The 19,890-nt window shown below is 38.2% G+C and overlaps 1 protein-coding gene across 4 annotated transcripts in view; it reads right to left on the reverse strand.

Annotated features, from left to right (window-relative positions):
• Positions 1 to 1,317: 1,317 nt before the first annotated feature.
• Positions 1,318 to 19,890, reverse strand: part of ZFX (zinc finger protein X-linked) — a 57,775-nt gene continuing 39,202 nt past the window's right edge. For all 4 annotated transcript variants that reach the window (XM_067723770.1, XM_067723768.1, XM_067723769.1 and 1 more), the window contains exons 4-8: positions 9,423 to 9,572; positions 9,059 to 9,202; positions 8,441 to 8,593; positions 7,761 to 7,901; positions 1,318 to 6,915 (exon numbers count right to left, since the gene is read on the reverse strand). In XM_067723770.1, the coding sequence (XP_067579871.1) occupies positions 5,732 to 6,915; positions 7,761 to 7,901; positions 8,441 to 8,593; positions 9,059 to 9,202; positions 9,423 to 9,572 (1,772 nt within the window). In that variant the 3' untranslated portion in view covers positions 1,318 to 5,731. The remainder of the gene's footprint in view (positions 6,916 to 7,760; positions 7,902 to 8,440; positions 8,594 to 9,058; positions 9,203 to 9,422; positions 9,573 to 19,890) is intronic.

Consider the following 19,890-nt stretch of genomic DNA (forward strand, 5'->3'; position numbering starts at 1 on the left):
CCTTAATAAAGCAAAGTGGCATCGCGGATCATCATTTTTCCAAATTTTGTTATGAAAATATGCAATAAAAATAACTTGCAAGATTTCCATCTTTGTATAGTTAAATAAATTTGCCCTTTAGAAGTTGCTTTTTCTGAAGAAAAACTGAAGCATACTACCCTGGGAGAAACAGGAACTACACCTTTGAAAGTCTGTCACAACCACCACCTCGAGAGGAGGAAAACAGACACGAATATGCAAGGCCAAAGGTAAAGACCTCTGCTAGTGGGCCAATGCCAGAGGGTAACCCAGAATTGGACTAACCCTTTTTTTTTTTTTTTTTTTTTTAATGAGAACGGCATAAGGGACCTCTCCTCTGCCTCCCCCGGGAGGGCTGGGGAGGATGCTGCAACCCTTCGATCCCGTTTGCTCCACTTCTCTGGTAGGAGACCAAGCAGTCTCTCTATAGCTCACAGAGGGTAAGGTGGGCCCCACACCTTTGTGACTGGCTGCATCAGTCAGGGCCTAGACTGGAAATCCATTTCCCTCCTAGGGAAATTCGGCCTCTGGGTCTCTCAATCCAGCTTTACTATATGAAGTCACACACCCAGTGGGTGGTTTCTTCTTATGTCTATTTTCAATGTGGTTAGAAATCAGAGAGGAGGACGGATGTGATTAGAACCTTCCAAACCCCATCAGATGGCTTTGGAATACCTCCCCTTATTTCAAAGTTCAGGCAAAAGGAAATGGGCTCTGCATTTAAAGCCAAACACAAGCATGAAGGAAAAGCAGAAATTGGCCTCTCTTGAAAAGTAAAATAATATAGGTCTAGTTAACTATTCCATTTTCATCAATGTGTTTAGATATTTCTGTGGTCGTTCACATCATGAATGAATAAACGCCATCTAAAAGTCCTATGCAGGTTTTCTGTAGCCAACTATCCTAGTGGCTTTACAACACCAGCACGTCACTACAACGCCAAATCCCTTGTGTTCACCAATATCAGCAACACAAGTAACACAAGAGACCAAGAGAATAGGAAAAACCAAGTAAAGGAAAATAATTCTTGATTTTTTACTTCGACTTCAAACTTGGTTGACTAAGAATTTCCATCTCAGGGGCCATTAAAATGATTTTAAAGTCCGAGCAGGTGCAGATGCTATATCTACGTGCAACAGTGATACTTTCATTGGTGCTAGAAGTGCTGAACTACTGAAGTGGTCACATCACTTCCAGCTTATACCGTGTTGGGGATTTATTAACTGTGTGATTTAAGCCTCATGTCCATGTATGTGTGTGTGTGTGTATGCCTTGTCTATAGCCAACACTCCACTAGGGTAACTTAAAACAAAATAGGAATTTATTTACAATAGCAAAGATGTCAAAAATAACAGGAACAATATATAACAAATCCAAGAATTGTTTTATGAAAAAGGCAAACAATACATACACAAAAGATAAAACAAAATCCAAAAGGGCAAACTTAATTTTGACCTTATCTAAACAGCTGCAGAATGTGGCAAAATAGTTTTTCAGATATGAATTACTTAAGTAATGTTGGGCCAATTCAACACACACTTTTCAGTCCTTCTTTTTTACTTGGTGAATCTTCCTCCGAATTCTATTTACCTTTGGGGAATGTAACTTTGGGGAGGTCATACAAGATTTATGAAATACATACAGGCTATTTACATGTGTACTAAAAGATATATGTATTGGCTGACAGGCTCACATTTCAAAAGGACTAAAGTGATATGAAAGTGAAGGTATAAACTGAGTCCCATTTCACCATCACTGCTTCCTTCTGGGGTTTGGGTGCGTGTGTGTGTGTGTATGTGTGTCTTGTCTACTACACAAAATGAATGCACCAGTAATTTTTTAAGTTCCTCAAGTGCTCTAAAACAGCGCTTCCCAAACTTGAGCATGCATCAGAGTCACTTGGAGGAGGTGTAAAGACACAGATCACTGGGTCTCACTCCCAGTTTCTGATTCAGTGAGTCTGAGGTGGGGCTGAGAATTTGCATCTTTAACAAAGTCCAGGTGATTATAATGCTGCCGCTGCTGCCAGGCTTTGAAAACCACTGCCCTGAACTATCGCCCTTTCAAGATTTCAACTGGTCAAGCTTTTCCTTCCATGAATCCTAGAATTTGTGAGAAATAAAGGAAATTGTTAATACCGAGATTCCCAGAGTACTGAGCAGTACACTATCTGACTGGTTGGCATCACAGACCAGCAAGATGTTATCTGTCAGGTGTTTTACTACAATTAAGTTTTTCAGCATGGTGTGGTTTTGCCTTCTTTATGGCTCTGGACAGTGACATTCACCATGTTTTCCTGATCGTTTACCTCAAATTTTGATTATTTAGTGTTTCAACTATTAGGGAAACACTTGTTCCAACAGTTAAATAACTGTAGGATCTCATCTTTAAAAATCAAAGATGACTCAAATCTATTTCCTTATTTTCTTCTGAGTCCTGATAACTTTTACCTAACTTCCAATTTTTATTATAACAATGATCATTCTCTAGTATGTTAGCGTCTACTAAAGCCCTCCAAACTGGGCACAAAGGGGTAACTCTAGGGCAGGGCTTCTGCTGTGGGGCTGGGCTGTGGACTGATGCTGAAATAAGTGCTCTCAAAAACCACTTTATGCATGGGAAAATTTATCTCAGGGGAATTAGAGATGCTAATAAAACAAATCCTTTATGAAGATAAAAGAAAAAATGAATTTCAAGGACATGCTCATCAAAGGACTCACCAATCACCTCTTAACTTCTCTGAAATGTTACTTGCAAATTCGCAGCACTGAAATATTATTAGTATTTAAATCCAAGTCACAAAATTCAAAGCGATCAAGCATTTCGCATTCCACTGCTGCATATAAGGAATTAAGAAATGGGGAAATGAAAATAATCCACTGCTTTTGATGTTTATTAGGTTTACAAAAACTGTACATATTTTTTTCTTAAGAAAAAGCATTAACTTAGTACTGGTATCAAATAGACTAAACATTAACAGGAAAATATTCTGATTTTTATTTTTGCACGTTATTCTCAAGTACACAATTACAATAATGTCACACATCCCTATATGATTTTCTTTTTATGTATTTTACCTTTTTTACAAAGTGTACAGAGGGAGGGACATACAATATTTAAGGATATTTCTACAGAACAATAACTTATATTATGTCCTTGTAAAAATCTGTACCTCTTTAAAACATTTAACTGAAACAACCTTTTTTTTTAGCTTTGCTAATCAAAATTGTTTTAAGAATTAAAACTAGGTTGTAACTAATGTCAGTTCATAACAATGACTACTGTTTTTTTTCTCTTTATACAGACAAATACACCTTACCATATTCACTTGACCAAACCCTTAAATACCTTTTAAAGGTTTCAATATTGTGCTTTAAAGAAAAGAACTGTGTATGATTCCAGACCATGTAAGAGAAATATAAAGTGTGTAAATTGTTGTGTTCTTTATCTTTCAGTTTATTTAAAAAAATATACATGACCAATTGATATTTTCTGTATTAATTTTTACGGATGTTTTAAAATCAATAAATTTCCAATTTCGTTTGTTATCTTTTACATTATTTCTGGGAAAAATAAAAATTAAGGGAGATTTTAAAGGTTCTCACAAAAAAACAGACAGAGCTTTCAATAGTACTGCAGGGCAATGAATCACACGATGGTTAAGTTACTCTAAAAAAAAAAAAAGCACATTATGGGGGCCAAGAGGGCACAGGCATTCCCTATGCCTTGGCTTTGACTGGTATTCAGGATGGAGTTATACCAGCCTAAAGCACTTGATTCAGAACTGGACTAAATCAACCTAGCACTTCAGAGGCTTGCCACACACCAAATATTAGATTTCTCACCCTATAAATATAACTCTTGCATACAAATATCAACAGCAAAGAGAAAGATGAAAGCTAAAAACCTAATAGCACAAAGGGGATGGAACACCATGATGAACTGGCAAGGCAGCACAAGTGGGGAGAAAACTCCAAAATCTCCCATGATGTACCAGATACTCATGTGCCGATAGCCAATTTAAGGGATCCCAAAACCTGTTTTCAGTTCTCCAAGATTCATCTTAACATAACCAAATTCTAACTAACCAAGTTCACTTTATGAATTTATGACTCTGATTCAGAACTCTCTGTTAAAAAGTGTTAACTTTCAAAGAAAAACGAAACTGTGAAAGACTTGGTGACGTTCCAAATAAGGCCTCAGATTTTCCTCATGCACTTAAAACACACACCTTTATCTTCTAATCAAAGCCAGCTTGAGTGTTAAGGTTTTGAAAGGTTGCCAGCTGTAACGAAGAAGTAACAGAGCAGGCTGAACTTGCCCAGTGTAAGTCGTAATTAGCACCCATTCTGTGGTACATGGAGCAACTACTTCCTTAGTCCCCTCACTTGGGGACACAGAATCCCTTCATGGGCTTCTCAGAGAGAACTGAGGGAGTTATGTCTGGATTCTCATTAGCTTTTCTGAAAAATATAAAGGCATGGAGCTGAAGTTATATGAAAACATTCTATCTAGAAACATCTTAACTTCTATTTTTCAGTTACCAAAGATATTTAAAAGAAAATACCTTTACTCTTTAAAAATACTAGTGTCCTTATTTTCCTTCTAATTCTTCACCTGAGTAGTCTCTCCAAAGAGCATGATTTACCAAATGCTCTCTCATGCATCCCTGCATCTTTCATGTTATTGTAAATTTAATACTTTTCATTATAGATTTTCAACAACTACTACTTGGGGTTGTGTGTATAAATATGTAAAATAAGCAATACACACAGATACATGTTATATATATGTGCATATACATAAGTCAGGGTACATTTACATATATAAAGTTGCAAAAGATCCTACAAGCCACGAATTACCTCTAGGAGATTCCAAATGCAGTCCTCATTAAGTCTCATCTGTAGCACACAACCATTCCAACACAAAGCAGCAAAGACAAAATACAACAGGATCAAGCAAAATTTTTCAATAAAGTTTTCTAAAAGTTTGCTATGCTGACAAAAGATGTAAATACTCCAAAGAAAGCACCCCCAAAAGTATATTTTGTCTGAACAAAACGAAAGGTAAACACAAACCCAGCCACTGCTCTTTACTCAGCGATGCCAGGGACACAAAAGCTCAAGTGGAAACTTTCATTGTCATGTGGTCTGAAAATATTAAAACAAGATGAGTAAATGACTCCCATGTTAGGATAATTAGACCTGACCATAAAATCTCCCATTTATATTAGTAGATGTCTCTGACGATTTTATTGTGAGAAATTTATGGGAAAAAAAAATAAGTCAACATGAGTACTTTCAGAGTTACCAATCTAAAATTACCTTAAGTTAAATGGTCTTAGAAGAGTACCATCAAGGTAAGCAAGGTAAATATTTAAATAAATATAAAACTTCTAAGATAGAAAAACTCAGTATAGAATCAGGGATTACTTTATTAAAAGCTTGCTGCTGCAACTTGCTTGTTGCTGCAACTTGCTTGTTGCTGCAACTTGCTTGCTGCTGCTTTTCCCCATTTATTAAACAAACTGAATAGAATTCAGAACACACTACTGAACAAATGGTAAAAAAAAAAAAAAATCAACTAGAAGCAATAATTCTATTTGTACACAGCATAAATCAATATACAGTATTGTATGTGAACGAGACTGTGGCTTTAAAATGAATTTTCTGCTTCAAGGCCAACATCTCTACAAAAGTCTGTAGAAGTATTGTTAGGGCAGGCCAACTTCTTTATGATGTCGCATTATGTGCTGGTTCTTTTCTGAAGGTCTTCGGAACCCTTTCTTGCAGTACTCACAACGGTGGGGATAGTCTTTCGTATGAATGGAGATAACGTGCCGTTTAAAGCCTGAGGCATCTGTAGTGCTATACTCACAGTACTCACACTGATATACTTTTCTACCACTGTGCGTCTTCATATGCTTTTTAAGCTCATTCTGTTGCCTAAATCCCTTTCTACATCTCTTACACCTAAACGGAAGATCTTTTGTGTGAACTGAGAGAATATGGCGACTTAGAACGAATGGATCTGCAATCTTAAAGTCACAATGTCTACACTGGTGCATTTTTTTACCCTTGTGGGCAGCCACATGTTTCTTCAGTTCTGAAGGCCTGTGAAAGCCTTTATCACACATATCACACTTATGGGGGTAGTCCTTTGTGTGAACTGAAATTATGTGTCGTTTCAAATCGCTTGAGTTCGAACTCTTGTGGTCGCAGTGCAAACACTGGTGTGTTTTGCTTTCTTGGTGGATAAGAGCATGTTGCTGCACCTCTTTGGTATCTGAGAAAGTCAGAAGACAAATGTCACACTTGAATGGCATCTCTTTACTATGCTTAGTTTTTACATGCGTTTTCAAGTTAGAAGAGTCTGCAGACCTATATTCGCAGTACTGGCATTGGTACGGCTTCTCCCCAGTATGGATTCGCATGTGCTTTTTGAGCTCTGATGGGTGACGAAAACCTTTACCGCACTCCACACATATATGAGGAAAGTTCTTGCTGTGGACCGCCAAAAGGTGGCGATTCAACAACCCTTGTTCAGCTGTCTCATATTCACAGAATTTACACTTGTGCATTTTGTTGGCTCCTTTTTCCTTATGCACCATTTTGTGAGTAAACAAAGCCCCAGCGTGAGAGAAATGCTTCCCACATTCGTCGCATTCGATGGCCTTCTCTGCCTTGCTGGTCAGCTTGTGGCTCTCCAGGTGGTTGTGTAAACTTATCTTCTTGTTGGTAGTGTAATCACAGTCAGTACAGCGGTACTTCTTCTTGGTAAGGTGTTCAGGATGGTTTTTCATGTGCCTTTTCAAAAAACCTCTCGACTTAAACTTTTTCCCACAAATCATGCAAGGATAGACAGTCAAGGGATGTCCATCAGGGCCAATAATTATTGCTAAGGAAGGAAAAGAAAGGAGCATGAGTGATCAAACCAAGTTCTGTTTTGGTTTCTTCAAGAATTTAAAGCATGTGTTCTGAACATTATTGGGCAAGTACTCCTATGTTAGGCTATTTGCTACTTAGCATCATTCCTTTTACAATTTTTCAACATAAGAGATACAGCAGCCTCATCAAAAAGAGAACCTGGTCTGGAAACTCCATTCAGTATGACTGTACCAACCTCACTCCCTCCAGTTTAAAAAAAAATAAATGAATATATATGTAACTTCTACCAACTAGTGACTGCAGCTGTATCAACTGAGAAATTGGTGGGAAATTATTGATAAAAACAAAGTTTCATAATCACAGTTTCTGCTTTGGTTATTCTAACAATATAACTTATGTCAATTTAAATATGTCTACAGAATTTTAATATGCAAATCAGCATACAAGAATAGACAAGAATATGTCACAAGAACTGAAGTACTTGCCTTGCTGCTCTGTAAAGTATTCCTGCTTTATGCTGACATAATCAGATTCTTTAAATATATTTGGTTTTTAAAAAAAGTTAACGCTTCCAACATCTTTGAGGGATTTCTTCTCATATCCACATAAAAATCACCCGAGTTTTGAATTTTTTCATCCATGTTTTACCCGCTCCCCCTTTTTTCTTTTTTTAATCCAAGGAAATCATTCATGAATATCACTGAATTCTTAAAATTATATTTTCAAATTCAATACACAAAAGCTCTATGTGGTCTAGCAGCTAAAATGTCATCACAACACCTTTGGGGATACACACTAGAGTTTCATCTGAGAGCTCGCAAAGCACGCTGCGCTGTGGAACTCATGTGCCCTCACCTGTTTGGTACTGCCTGGAATCAGGTCTTCTCCTTTTCTTTGGTTTTTGTTTAGCCAGTCTGCCAAGCCCAGCAGACTCATCTATGTGCAAGAGGGCACTTGCAGTGCCATTCCGGTTTTCAATTCCATCAGAATTATTACCTAACAATGCGCATTAAAAAACAAAATTATACAGTATTATAAATTATAAAGAATTAGGGACTCTTTATTAACTATAACAACGAAAGTTAGCCATGATACTCATGAATGACAGAAATTCCCCATTCTAGGTAATGGGTTTTATGACCACATTTATTATAGCAAGACCATAGGAAATGCCTAGCTTCCAAATCTAAAAAACACATGTCAGCATTTTGCCCCATGGCCATGGACTCCCTTGTTGTCTCCCAAAATTGTAAAGTCATGGGCCACATATAATCAAGATGAAAAGTTTCAGCTTGAAAGCCTGTGTACTTCTTGCAGTACTTCCTTCTACGTAATATACACATGAAGGAAATTCCTGTTAAAAATAAAGACAAAAAGTAGACTTTATAATCTTCCTCTACTCTTATGCAAATCAAATAACCCTTACAGGGTACTGGTATTTCAGATTTCTGAAACCTAAGACCACAGAAACCGTTTTCAATCATGAATTCATGTTCAAGAACCAATTCAATCCCAAGAGCTGCAACGCGACTTACCGTAAGCTGCTGCCCATGCTATTGGCATGAAAGTTTTGATTTCATTGTCATCGATTTGCTGTTCATGTGCAGCAGCGGCTGCCGCTGCGGCAGCAGCATCCTCCTCTCCTACAATCACTTCCATATAAACTTCGTCTGCAATTTCTGCAACATCTGAGTAGAAAATTATAGAAACTTGTGTGACCAGGTTTACAGAGATCACAGGAAAAGATATTTTCACTTGAATTCAGTTAACAGACAAGTAGAAAGAAGGTTCACATGTTATATACCTAGAACATAGCTTTCACGTAGTAAGCACTCAATAAATATTTACTGAATGAATCTTACATTTCTTGGCTTTTCCCATAATGTGCTTTTTTAATAATCTTATTTTCCATATTCTTTTCCATTATGGTTTATTATAGGATACTGAATATAGTTCCTTAATTTGTTTTTAAAGCAACATTCTAAGCACACATAATAAGTCATTGATGTTTCCCTTGAAATACAGCAGAATAATAATCTCTATAATAATCCTACTTGTTTCCTTCAGATACTGGCCATATTTTTTTAAAAAAGAAAAAAAAATAGAGCTACAGGAACATAAAATTCTCTCCCACAAAAAGGCCACCTACTTACTTAAATCTTCATCTTCTTGCTGAGAGTCGTTGACAGTCATATAAACCATCTTTTCCCTTGGCACACGAATACTGCTATTTTGATCAAGTAGTTCAACTCCATGATCATTCTCAGGCTCACTCTCCACAATGTCTACAGTGCCACCTATCAGACAAGATGAAGGCTCCAAGAATTTATGTGAAGACTTCATTTCCACCTGTTTCACTTACTACATTTTACATACTTTTCTACTGCTATATTGGAACCCTTGCTTAAAATGTTATCTTCAGAAAAGATTACAAATATTCTCAGTCTAAACCACCAAAAAATAATTAGGTTGAAGTGTTTGATCAGGAGGTATACTATGCTGAAGGTTTCCTCTTACCTAAGTCATCCTCTCCAGGGTCAGCTTTAAAAATGTACACCTTGATGACTTCAGGGCAAGTGCCATCCACTTTACAAGGATCGATTTCCGACTCTGCATCCATGGTCATCCCAGAGGAACCATCGTGTTCTATTTTGCCAGCATCATCCACTAAAAAGGCAGGAAATACATGACAAATAATAATAGCAGATATTTAAATAAAAGTTACCATTTTCAAAAGCCCTTTTTACAAATATAATCTCTAACTTGATTCACATAAAATTGGATGATTTTACCTAAACAAGTACACACGCAGCACATGGTGAGAAATGTGGCTGACTGCTAAGCTAAAGCCAGGTCACAGAGGGCTTTGTACAACCAGGCAGAGGGGCTCATGCTTGACCCTGGTAGGCAGGAGGTTTTTTAGTCTGGTCAGGTGTCACAACCTCTCAGGGAACTTAAAAACACAGGCCCTCGCCAAGCAGTTCTACAGAATCAGAATTAGCAGGGGTGGGGCCTGATAGACAGATTTAAAGGAACCCTGCCCCAGGGATTCTGATCAGCAGTTTGAGAACTTCTGCTGTAGGTGGTGGGAGACTCTTAGGCAGAGCAGTGACAAGGTCAGATCACCATTTCTGCTACACCATGCTGGCCTTGAGAAAGGTGGATTCAAAGGGATCAAAACATAAAGCAGAGATATCAGTTTTGAGTCTACTGCAATAATGCAGGTAACAGGTGACAAGGCCTCAAAAATTAGGACAGAGGTAGTATGGATGGGGAAGAGGGCTACACTTGAGTCGTATCTTAGGACTGAAATCGCAGAACCTGGTGCCCAACTGAAAACTGAACATGACAAAAGGAGCCAAGGATAACCATGGGGTTTCTGATATGGGTGACTGAATGACTGGAGGAAGAAATGGAAGGAAATTAGAGAAAGTATCTCTCTTCTGCATGTTTAATTAATTAACTTAAGGTCCAAGGGTAACATCCCTAAAAGCTCTAAGAGCCAGTACCTGTCCCTATCCCTCTGTGATCACAGAACTTTTTGCTTGTTTCTCGCAGAGTATACGATTCACTGCGTTGTCACTAGGGGTGTGTTGCCTCCGTCTTTCCCACTGATAGAGCAGAATCTGTATTTTAATTATTCAGTCTTTTAAGACAGAGTCTGGTGATAGCAGACACTCAGAATACTGATGAATCAATGATTCAAGGAATGGCTGAGATGTGAAGTCAGCTGCTTGATACTCAAATCTGAAAGCTGAAGGCTGACCCACAGATTTGGGAGCCATCGGTTCCATGTTAACTAAGCCTTGGGATCACAATGAGAACCTGCAGTGTGAGCAAAGAGTGGGCTAAGGATATCCTAGGGTATGTCATGGTTTAAGGGAGGGACAAGAAGAAGAGTTCACAAAGGAACCTGAGAAGGGAAAGCTGGACAGGTTGGTGGAAGGTCATAAAGGAAGCTAGGGAGTTAGAAGTTCCAAGAATCCTAGTAAGGCCCATGGCAATAATGCAGCATGCACCCAAGTCAAAGGGGAATGTCTGCACTGACAACAGTAACCTGGAAGTCACTGGTGTTCCTGCTGAAGAGCAGTGTAGTGAAGGCTATATAGGGTCAGATTAGAGGGGTTGAGGATTCAATGGAAGGTGTGAATTTCTTCAAAAAGTCCAATTTAAAAATGGAGAACAAAGGGTAGAAACTAGAATGCATTGCAGGATCAAGGACTTTTCTGTTTAATTGATTAAAAATACTCAAGCATGCTCAGTCTGTGAGAGAAAATACAATAAAAAGTGAGAGGCTGAAGCCAGAGAACCTGGTGAAATTTTGGGATCAAGGTCTCAGAAGAACAGGGAGAAGATGAAACAAGGCATAAAGATGAAGGAATTTTCCTTAAATAGGAGGAGAAATACGTTATCCTTCTGAGACCTGAGAAGTTAAACATGGATGAGAATGAAGCTTATGTTGTGTTTAGAGAAGGGAAAGGAAGACTGTAATGCACAAAGTTGGAAGAATTCATGGCTGGTGGCTTCAACTGTGGATATGAAACAGGAGGTAAGGGCCTTGGTCACCAGTAAGAGAATGGCAGATGGGTTAAGAGCTTGAGAAGCTAGAGAAAATGAGCTGATCCAGGACAAGCTTACCGATATGAAGGTTCAGAGAGACCAGCTGGTTAAATTCTCTGTGGTTTTTAAGAACTAAGAGAGGTTCCCTGAACTGAATATAACTACCTAAATTCAAGTATCTTGACTATGCTTTATAAAAATGACTTGTACAGGGAAAGAATCGACATTATGTCCTTATTTCTGGCCTGATGTGTACTTACGCTTTTTCAAAGCTAAATATTTCTATGACATACCCAGCTGACAGGGCCACTGTTATTTTCTTAAAGGTGGCTTTGGAACTTCAAACTGAGATGCCATTAGAAGGCTGAAGATCTCACCAAACTAGCAGGAGAGTCCTGAATAAATCTGTACGTCTTCAGAGAACTCATCTCTGAATAGTTTGGTATTGTTGATGAAGCTTGGCCTCTTTTGGCAAGGTTTGTCAAAACTGATTCTAACATGTACTGGAAAATCAAATGTCCTTGTGTTTACAAAGAACAAAGTCAGGCTAGCTGTTTTTGCATATGTTGAGTTTGTTGGTACTCATAAGATAAAATCTCTGATGACCAAAATCCAATCATTGTGGAGCTTGCAAAATGTCACGCATTTATCTGTAACTTAGAGTAAGACATTTGTTTGCTTTCATACATGTGTGGGAAACACATCTGAAATATACAGACTTACCAAAGCCTAGCAAAGCTATTCTATTATTAGACAAAAGTAGAATTCACCTTCAGATTTTCACCTTGAGAATGTGTCCCACTAACTCAACCTATGAAATTATTCTGAATATGAAATATTACAGAAGTGATTTGTTTTTTTAAAAAAAAACATTTTGGTGGTCCTGTTAAGTACTAAAAATTTCACTGTGATTTTAAAGTTACCATTAAAAATGAATTTCTAAAAACAAAGAAGGCTTTGATAAAACTGAGTCATCATACGTATGATTTCTGCATAAGTGCCTTTTTCTAATGCTGTAATGAAGAACTAAAGCTTCAGAATAAGGCCTCTCCAAAATAGAAGAGCATAATTTCTGGAAATTAAAGCCACCTCTAATAATAACTACCATTTGCATAGCATTTTGCAATTTCCTTAGCATTTCTATGTACTTTTCAATTTCCTTAGCATTTCTATGTACTTTTATTTCATTTGATTCTTACCTTTTCCAGATAAAGAAAGGAAAGCTCTGAGATGATATGTGATTTGCCCAGTCAGTAAGTAAATAAGTGAGGGGTGGGAGAGAGAGTGAAGAGGTACCTGTCTTTAGAACTCAGACCTCTATTTTCATCTTTTGATTTTTGAAGAAATATATGTTCACTGTATAAAATTTAGTATTAAAAAAATCACCAATAGTCTCACTAACCAGATATTGCATCATTAGGTAGTAAATTTTCTTCCCAGTTTTTTCTATTTAAAAAACGAAAATTGGCATCACAGTTTCCTCAAGCCTTATGTAATAATCATCTTTACATCTCATCTGGTATTTTAAACTTGAAAGCTGAAGAAAATTTGGCTTATCAACGATCTCATTAGCAATAGCAAAACTATAGCAAAATACAGGCGTACCATAATCTTAAGTTACATTTTCTCAGAACTTTGTAGAGATTGTTCCACTGTCTTCTAGCACTGAGTATTTCTGTGTGGGTGTCCCCATAATACTTTATCCCCAAAGTTCACTAAACATCACTGTGATTATGACTTAGTGGTTTTATCATTCTGTCAACTTCTTGAAAGAAATATTCAATCTTTATTTCAGGAAAGTTCCTTGAAGAGTCCAATCTTTATTTCAGAAAAATTTCTTCCATTACAAATATTTTTCTAATTCATCAGTTATTCCCTTCTGGAATTTCACTTATGTGCATTTGTCTCCTTTATCTGTCTCCCATATCTATCCATCTTCTCCATAATCATTTATATCTTATTTTAACCATTTCATTTTTGTGATTTTCTAAAGCCAGGTGTCCCTCTGCCCCCGGTTATATATACTGAGGCATATTTATGCTTATAGTTGTTTCTGTGGTAGCTTTTATCTTGATCATATTTTTACTTTTCAATTTATTTCTGAATTCTGTCAGTTTGTTTTCTGCCTCTATTGTCTTGTAATACATTTTTTGAACCTTTGTATCTCTTCTCTGAGTTTTTTTTTTTTTTTTTTTTTTTTTTTGCGGTACACGGGCCTCTCACTGTTGTGGCCTCTCCCGTTGCGGAGCACGGGCTCCAGACGCGCAGGCTCAGTGGCCATGGCTCCCGGGCCCAGCCGCTCAGCGGCATGTGGGATCTTCCCGGACCAGGGCATGAACCCGCATTCCCTGCATCGGCAGGCAGACTCTCAACCACTGCGCCACCAAGGAAGCCCTCTTCTCTGAGTTTTAAGAGATCATGTTTGCAATTTCACTGAGCCTTCAGGTCAGTGCTAACCAAGAGAACTTTCTGCGATGATGGAAATGTTCCATATATCTGCACTAGCCACATGTGACTACTGAGCACTTGAAGTGTGGTTGGCGCAATTTAGAAACTATATATTTAATTCATCTTGCAATATATTGATATTAAATAAAATAATATTTCAGAGAGCTGAAGAACATGAATCTTCAAAGGGCTCACTATGCATGATAACACAACACATGAAAAAAGACCCACAGGACTTCCCTGGTGGTCCAGTGAGTAAGACTCCGTGCTCCCAATGCAGGGGGCCTGGGTTTGATCCCTGGTCTGGGAACTAGATCCCACATGCCGCAACGAAGATCCCATGTGCTGCAACTAAGACCCGGTGCAGCCAAATAAATAAATATTTAAAAAAGAAAAGAAAAAAGACCCACACCTAACTAAACAAAACCCTATGATATTTCAGACCAACAGGGATAAAGAGATGATCTTTAAAACTTCCAGAAGAAAAAGAAACATCTACAAAGCAATGAGAATCAAAATGGCATCAGGCTTCTAAATCAATTGCTGGATGACAGTGAAACATGCCATCACAAATTCTCAGGGAAAATTCACTTCAACCTAGACTTCCGTACCTAACCAAGTTATCAATCAACTTAAAGGGTAGAAAAGAAAAAATACTTTTAGTATACAAATCTAGACTCCTTAGGAAGTTATTTCAATATGTGGCCCAGTAAAATAAGGGAGTAAATCAAGGAAGAACATGGCACAGGGATCCAGAAAACACTGGACTAGTCTCAGGAAATGATGAAAGGAAAATTTTAGAAAACTGTCTGCATTATAGTAAGCCTAAAACGCAACTAATCCAGAATGGATCAGAAAGACAGAAAGCTTCAAGAGGGGAGTCACTGGAAAAAGGAGAAGTCAAAGAAAAAAAACTGGACAGAAAAGTAAGTCAAACTTGATAGTGTATTTCTTAGAAGGCACAAACAATTAAGAAAGAAAACCCGTGCTATAAGGGCATAATCAGTCTCAATGACAAAGTCTAATTAAGCTTGAAGTCTTTATATGACCAGTACCCACAAGGAGGACATGGATCAGTCAATAAATCCCAGCATTTCAGAACCGGAAGCTACCTGATAGATCTTGAAACAGATTATTTTCTTAATTTGAAAGAAAAATAAAGATGATTTTACTTCCTAAATAAGTTACTTCAAGGGACAGCCTGAATATACGTATCTTTTCTAAAGGTTTAACAAGAGTGCCAGGTTATAAATGTTAGGATTGATGTTTAGGTGGGAAACCAAGCCTTTTCATAAAACCGTACCTCAGTATTGCTGCTGAAGAGAGAATTTGGTTCTCTGAACCAAGAGCCTATTCTAACTTACTCTGATGAGTCCAACAGTCATCTTACTACCTAATCACTTCAATTTTTTTTTTAACCTCTAAACCAAAATCCAATCAAAAGAAAAACTATGGAATAAAAACTTGGTATTCGGGCTTCCCTGGTGGTGCAGTGGTTGAGAGTCCACCTGCCAATGCAGGGCACACTGGTTCATGCCCCGGTCCGGGATGATCCCACATGCCGCGGAGCGGCTGGGCCCGTGAGCCATGGCCACTGAGGCTGTGCGTCCAGAGCCTGTGCTCCGCAACGGGAGAGGCCACACCAGTGAGAGGCCCATGCACCACAAAACAAACAAACAAAAAAACTTGGTATTCGACATCCTTAGGGTTCCGGTGTGGGCGGGTGGTATTGGAGAGTGAAGACACCATGGATGGGTAGTTCCTCCTAAAAGGATACCTAAGCTCACGATCATCTGTTATGTCCCAGACACTGTGGTGGGTAGTTTCGCTACATTTTATCATGAAATCAATGACAACAACCCCAGGACTTAAGTGTTTTATCTCCATTTTACAGATGTGAAACCGGAGCACCTAAAAGACTAACATGCAAGAAGCATTCTGCCAAGGCAGCAAGTGCTCTAGTAGATAAACACATTTAAAAGATCACTTTTAGGGCTTCCCTGGTGGCGCAGTGGTTGGGAGTCCGCCTGCCGATGCAGGGGACGCGGGCTCGTGCCCCGGTCCGGGAAGATCCCACATGCTGCGGAGCGGCTGGGCCCGTGAGCCATGGCCACTGAGCCTGCGCGTCGGAGCCTGCGCGTCCGGAGCCTGTGCTCCGCAACGGATAAGGCCACAACAGTGGGAGGCCCGCGTACAGCAAAAAAGATCACTTTTAGACCTCCCACTCTTACCTTCCTCCTCAAGAACCCTCCTTCTGAGGTTAAAATTTCATCTTAATTTTATTATATAGCCTATAAAAGATTTGAAAGAATTGGTTATAATCTAATCTCCTTTAATTCTTGAAACTTTCCTAGAGGGGTTCAAAGGCTTAATGAAATTAGTCTTATTCTGTAGACAGGGATTAATGCAACAGAGACATTCAAGTGCCTAAGTTACAGTGATCTCCAGCATGGTGTCAGAGATATAATTAATGAAAAATATTTGCCAAATTGCACTGAATTGGTCTAAGACCCCTAGTTAATTAAGAACTAGTTAAGCAAGAACTGACTTCTTAACCAATTCAGGGGGAAAAGGAATGACTATTACAATCCCACCCTCTGCCTGCCTTTACCCCAAAATCCCCTGATGGGACAACAGGAAGGTCTTGAATGAAGCCAGTCCAGAGTTAGTCTTGCTAGCCCAGTGGATGCCACCAACAGAGATACTCTGTGTGGATAACACCAATGGCCAGTAGTTACTGATAGGCATGCTTTGTGCTGGATGCCTGGTGCGCATGACCTCTAATTCTCACAACCACTCTGTAGGTCAGGTAGTATTACTGCCTTTGCACAAATAAGGAAACTAAGGCCAAAGTGAAGTCAGTAACTTGCTGAGAAGCAGGAATGGCATCCAAGTTGAAGGCTGGCTGACTCTAAGCTACAGGTGCTATTTCCATACACCATGTTGCTTCTCTAGGATCCCTATGAAAGGACAGCCATGTTCTCTCTCTCCCTCTTTCCTCTCTCCTCCTCTCTCTCCACTGACCAACTCCATTATCCCACCAAGTAATCAGAGATCTGTTCCAAGGGCAAAAGCTATCAGACAATTTTTATCTAGGCCTCAAGCAGATAAACAGTAAATATGAATCACAAGGCCAATGTGAAGCGCCAACTGCTTCTAAGACTTGCAAGATGTAGACTTTTTAACACAATCTTGTTGTGGGGAGAGGGAAGGACTACAACATCTTTACCTTATTTGAGCACTTTATTCTTAGTATAAATCTGACATCCTGATTGGACGTTAAGTTGAGAGCTTAATTCACTAATTTTAGTGTTGATTTCTAAATAAATTTCAGAATGCGTACAGTAAAGACAATAATTTTAGATGGATTAACACAAAACTTTTTGAATTTTACCAGAACAAGCTAGACATCTTCTCTAAAATAGTCTTAGTTCAATAAATAAGACTTCTCTCACATTTCAGAAATATTCCCATGTGGATATGTATTTTTTAAATTCTAAAATTTTATTGTGGTTTATCAAATGGTTTAAGGATGAAAACTGATAGAGTGCATATATTAAAAAAATGGTAAGACACATACACATGCAACAATCAGCCCACAGAACAAAGGAATAAACAAATATTTAACCATGTCTCCTATACTAATAGCCCCTAGAATCAATAAACAAGTCATTAGATTGTACTAATCCTCAGAGTTTATGCATTAAACATATAGAGATTTGGATTTATTTATCATTCATTCCCCGAACAACTTTTTATTGGATGTCTACACTATGACAAAAGTTGTGCTTAATTAGGAGCTAACATCAGATCAACTGGTCAAAACACCTAAACTAGAAGGCCAGGGCCACCACACACTGCATCCGCGGGGTGCTGCTGACACTGTAGCTGTACAGTAGACAGCGGCAGGCAGCAACCATGTATACAGACCCTCAGCTTGTCTAATGTGCTCTGCTTCTAGTGATGGTTTTACCATCTGCCCAGCTGCACAAGCCAGAAGCCTGAGAGGGAGCTTCAAACCCTCCCTCTTCCTCAACCCTAAATTTAATCCAAATCCTACTTTCTAAGTATGTCATGAAGCAGTTTCCGTCAAACTCTACTGATAGAACCTTATTTCAAACCATCATCATCTGTTCCTCAGCTGGACTACTACAACCTCCTCCCATAGCGTGCCTTTTTGGTTTCTGATTTTACTCTTACCTTGTCTGCTCTCGACAGCGCCGTTAAGGTTACTTTTCTGAACTGTAAATCTAATCATGTTACTATTAATCTGCTTACAGCCCTCTAACAACTCCCCACATCAAAAAGGCAGAGCAGGCTTCTTAATATATTCAAGAGCCTTTATGACTGTGCCTTTCCCTATTTTGCCACTCACTTCTCATCATTTTCTCCATTCACCCCATCAGAGACATTATTTGCACCCCAAAGAAGAAGTCTCTGAACACTCACAGATCTTTCCCAGCTCCCTCCAAATAAACATGCTCTCCTCTCTGCCATTCCTCCCTCCTCGGCTGCCCACTGAACATTTCATTCCCCCTTCAAATTAAGTTCACCCCACATTATTTTTTAAAGATGTGATAATGGTATTACTGTTTATTTTTTTTTAAATCGTTATCTTTCAGAACTATATACTGAAATACTTATGAATGAAATGACGTGCAGAATTTGCTTCAAAACAATGTAAGAGGGAACGAAATTCACAGGAGTAGAGATGAAATAAATTCAGTTATGTCTTCAACCAAGCTTCCACAGAACTTTGGCTTGTAACACTTTCATAGCATTTAGCTCACCCAAGTGTACCCCAAATTTCCCAACATCTTTTCCCTTAGTGCTTCCAAAATGCTTTGTACATCCAGTTATATATGTTTTCACACTAAACTGTAATTATCTGCTTCTGTCTGTCTTCTCTCCAGGACTGTGAACTTTTAAAGTCAAAGACTTTCACTGTTTATCTCTAACGGCTAGCACAGTTCCTAGCTTATCGTGGCTTATCAATAAATGTTTGTGAATAAAGATACAAGAAAAAGTAAACATGGGCAAGAGTATAAAAATAATAGTTTATACACAATTCCTTTTTCTCATGTAAACATAAATTTGAAAAAAATAACATTTCTGAGGTAGAAAAACACTGGAAAAGGGTTTGGAGGCTGCCTGAGTAGATTCTGCTATGATGGGTTAAATAAGAAAATGTTTACGCCCCCTCTAAATTATTTCCTAATGTCCTTGAAATTGGGTATGCAGTAATACTGCAAATTTTAGTAAATCACTGGAACTCTATTTGCCTCTTCTGTCCACCAATAAGCACTATTTATCCCAAACTCTACTGCTCTGTAGTATTAACTTTGTACACACACACACACACACACACATGAAGAAGGGCAATATGAGAGTGGGGACTAGACATTTTGGAATAAAACACACTTGATTTCAAATGTTCACCCTAATGCTAGCTGGATGTGTAACTTTGGACAAGTTACTTAAATAGAGCCTCAGTTCCCCAATCTGTGAAACAGTGGTAACACCAACGTTATAAGGTTGCTATAATTAACAAATTATATAGTAAGTCCTGGCACAAAGATATTATTTATTGAAGGTTTACTATTACCTATTTTTATTGTTACCAACTTGTTACAAATCTCCAGCTAAATAATTCTTGGGATAAAAAAGCTTAAGTTTTAAAATTCTTTTAAAACTGTCCATATTGACTTGATAACAATCAAACCATAAACACAATCCTAAACATTTTTCCCCAAAAAGAGAACTTTATTAAAAACAAACCTCACCAAACAAACTTAATTATATCTTCTGATGGAAATGCCCACTGACTCAAGGGCCATTAGAAGATGGGTCTGATGAGTCTGAGAGCATTTTGCACACATTAGTACCTGAACTCTTTCTTGAAATATTAATTCAAATGGACTTAAATTTTATATATATATATATATATATACACACACACACATATATATATATGCTA

This window comes from Pseudorca crassidens, chromosome X (assembly GCF_039906515.1).
Source record: "Pseudorca crassidens isolate mPseCra1 chromosome X, mPseCra1.hap1, whole genome shotgun sequence".
Classification (NCBI taxonomy): domain Eukaryota; kingdom Metazoa; phylum Chordata; class Mammalia; order Artiodactyla; family Delphinidae; genus Pseudorca; species Pseudorca crassidens.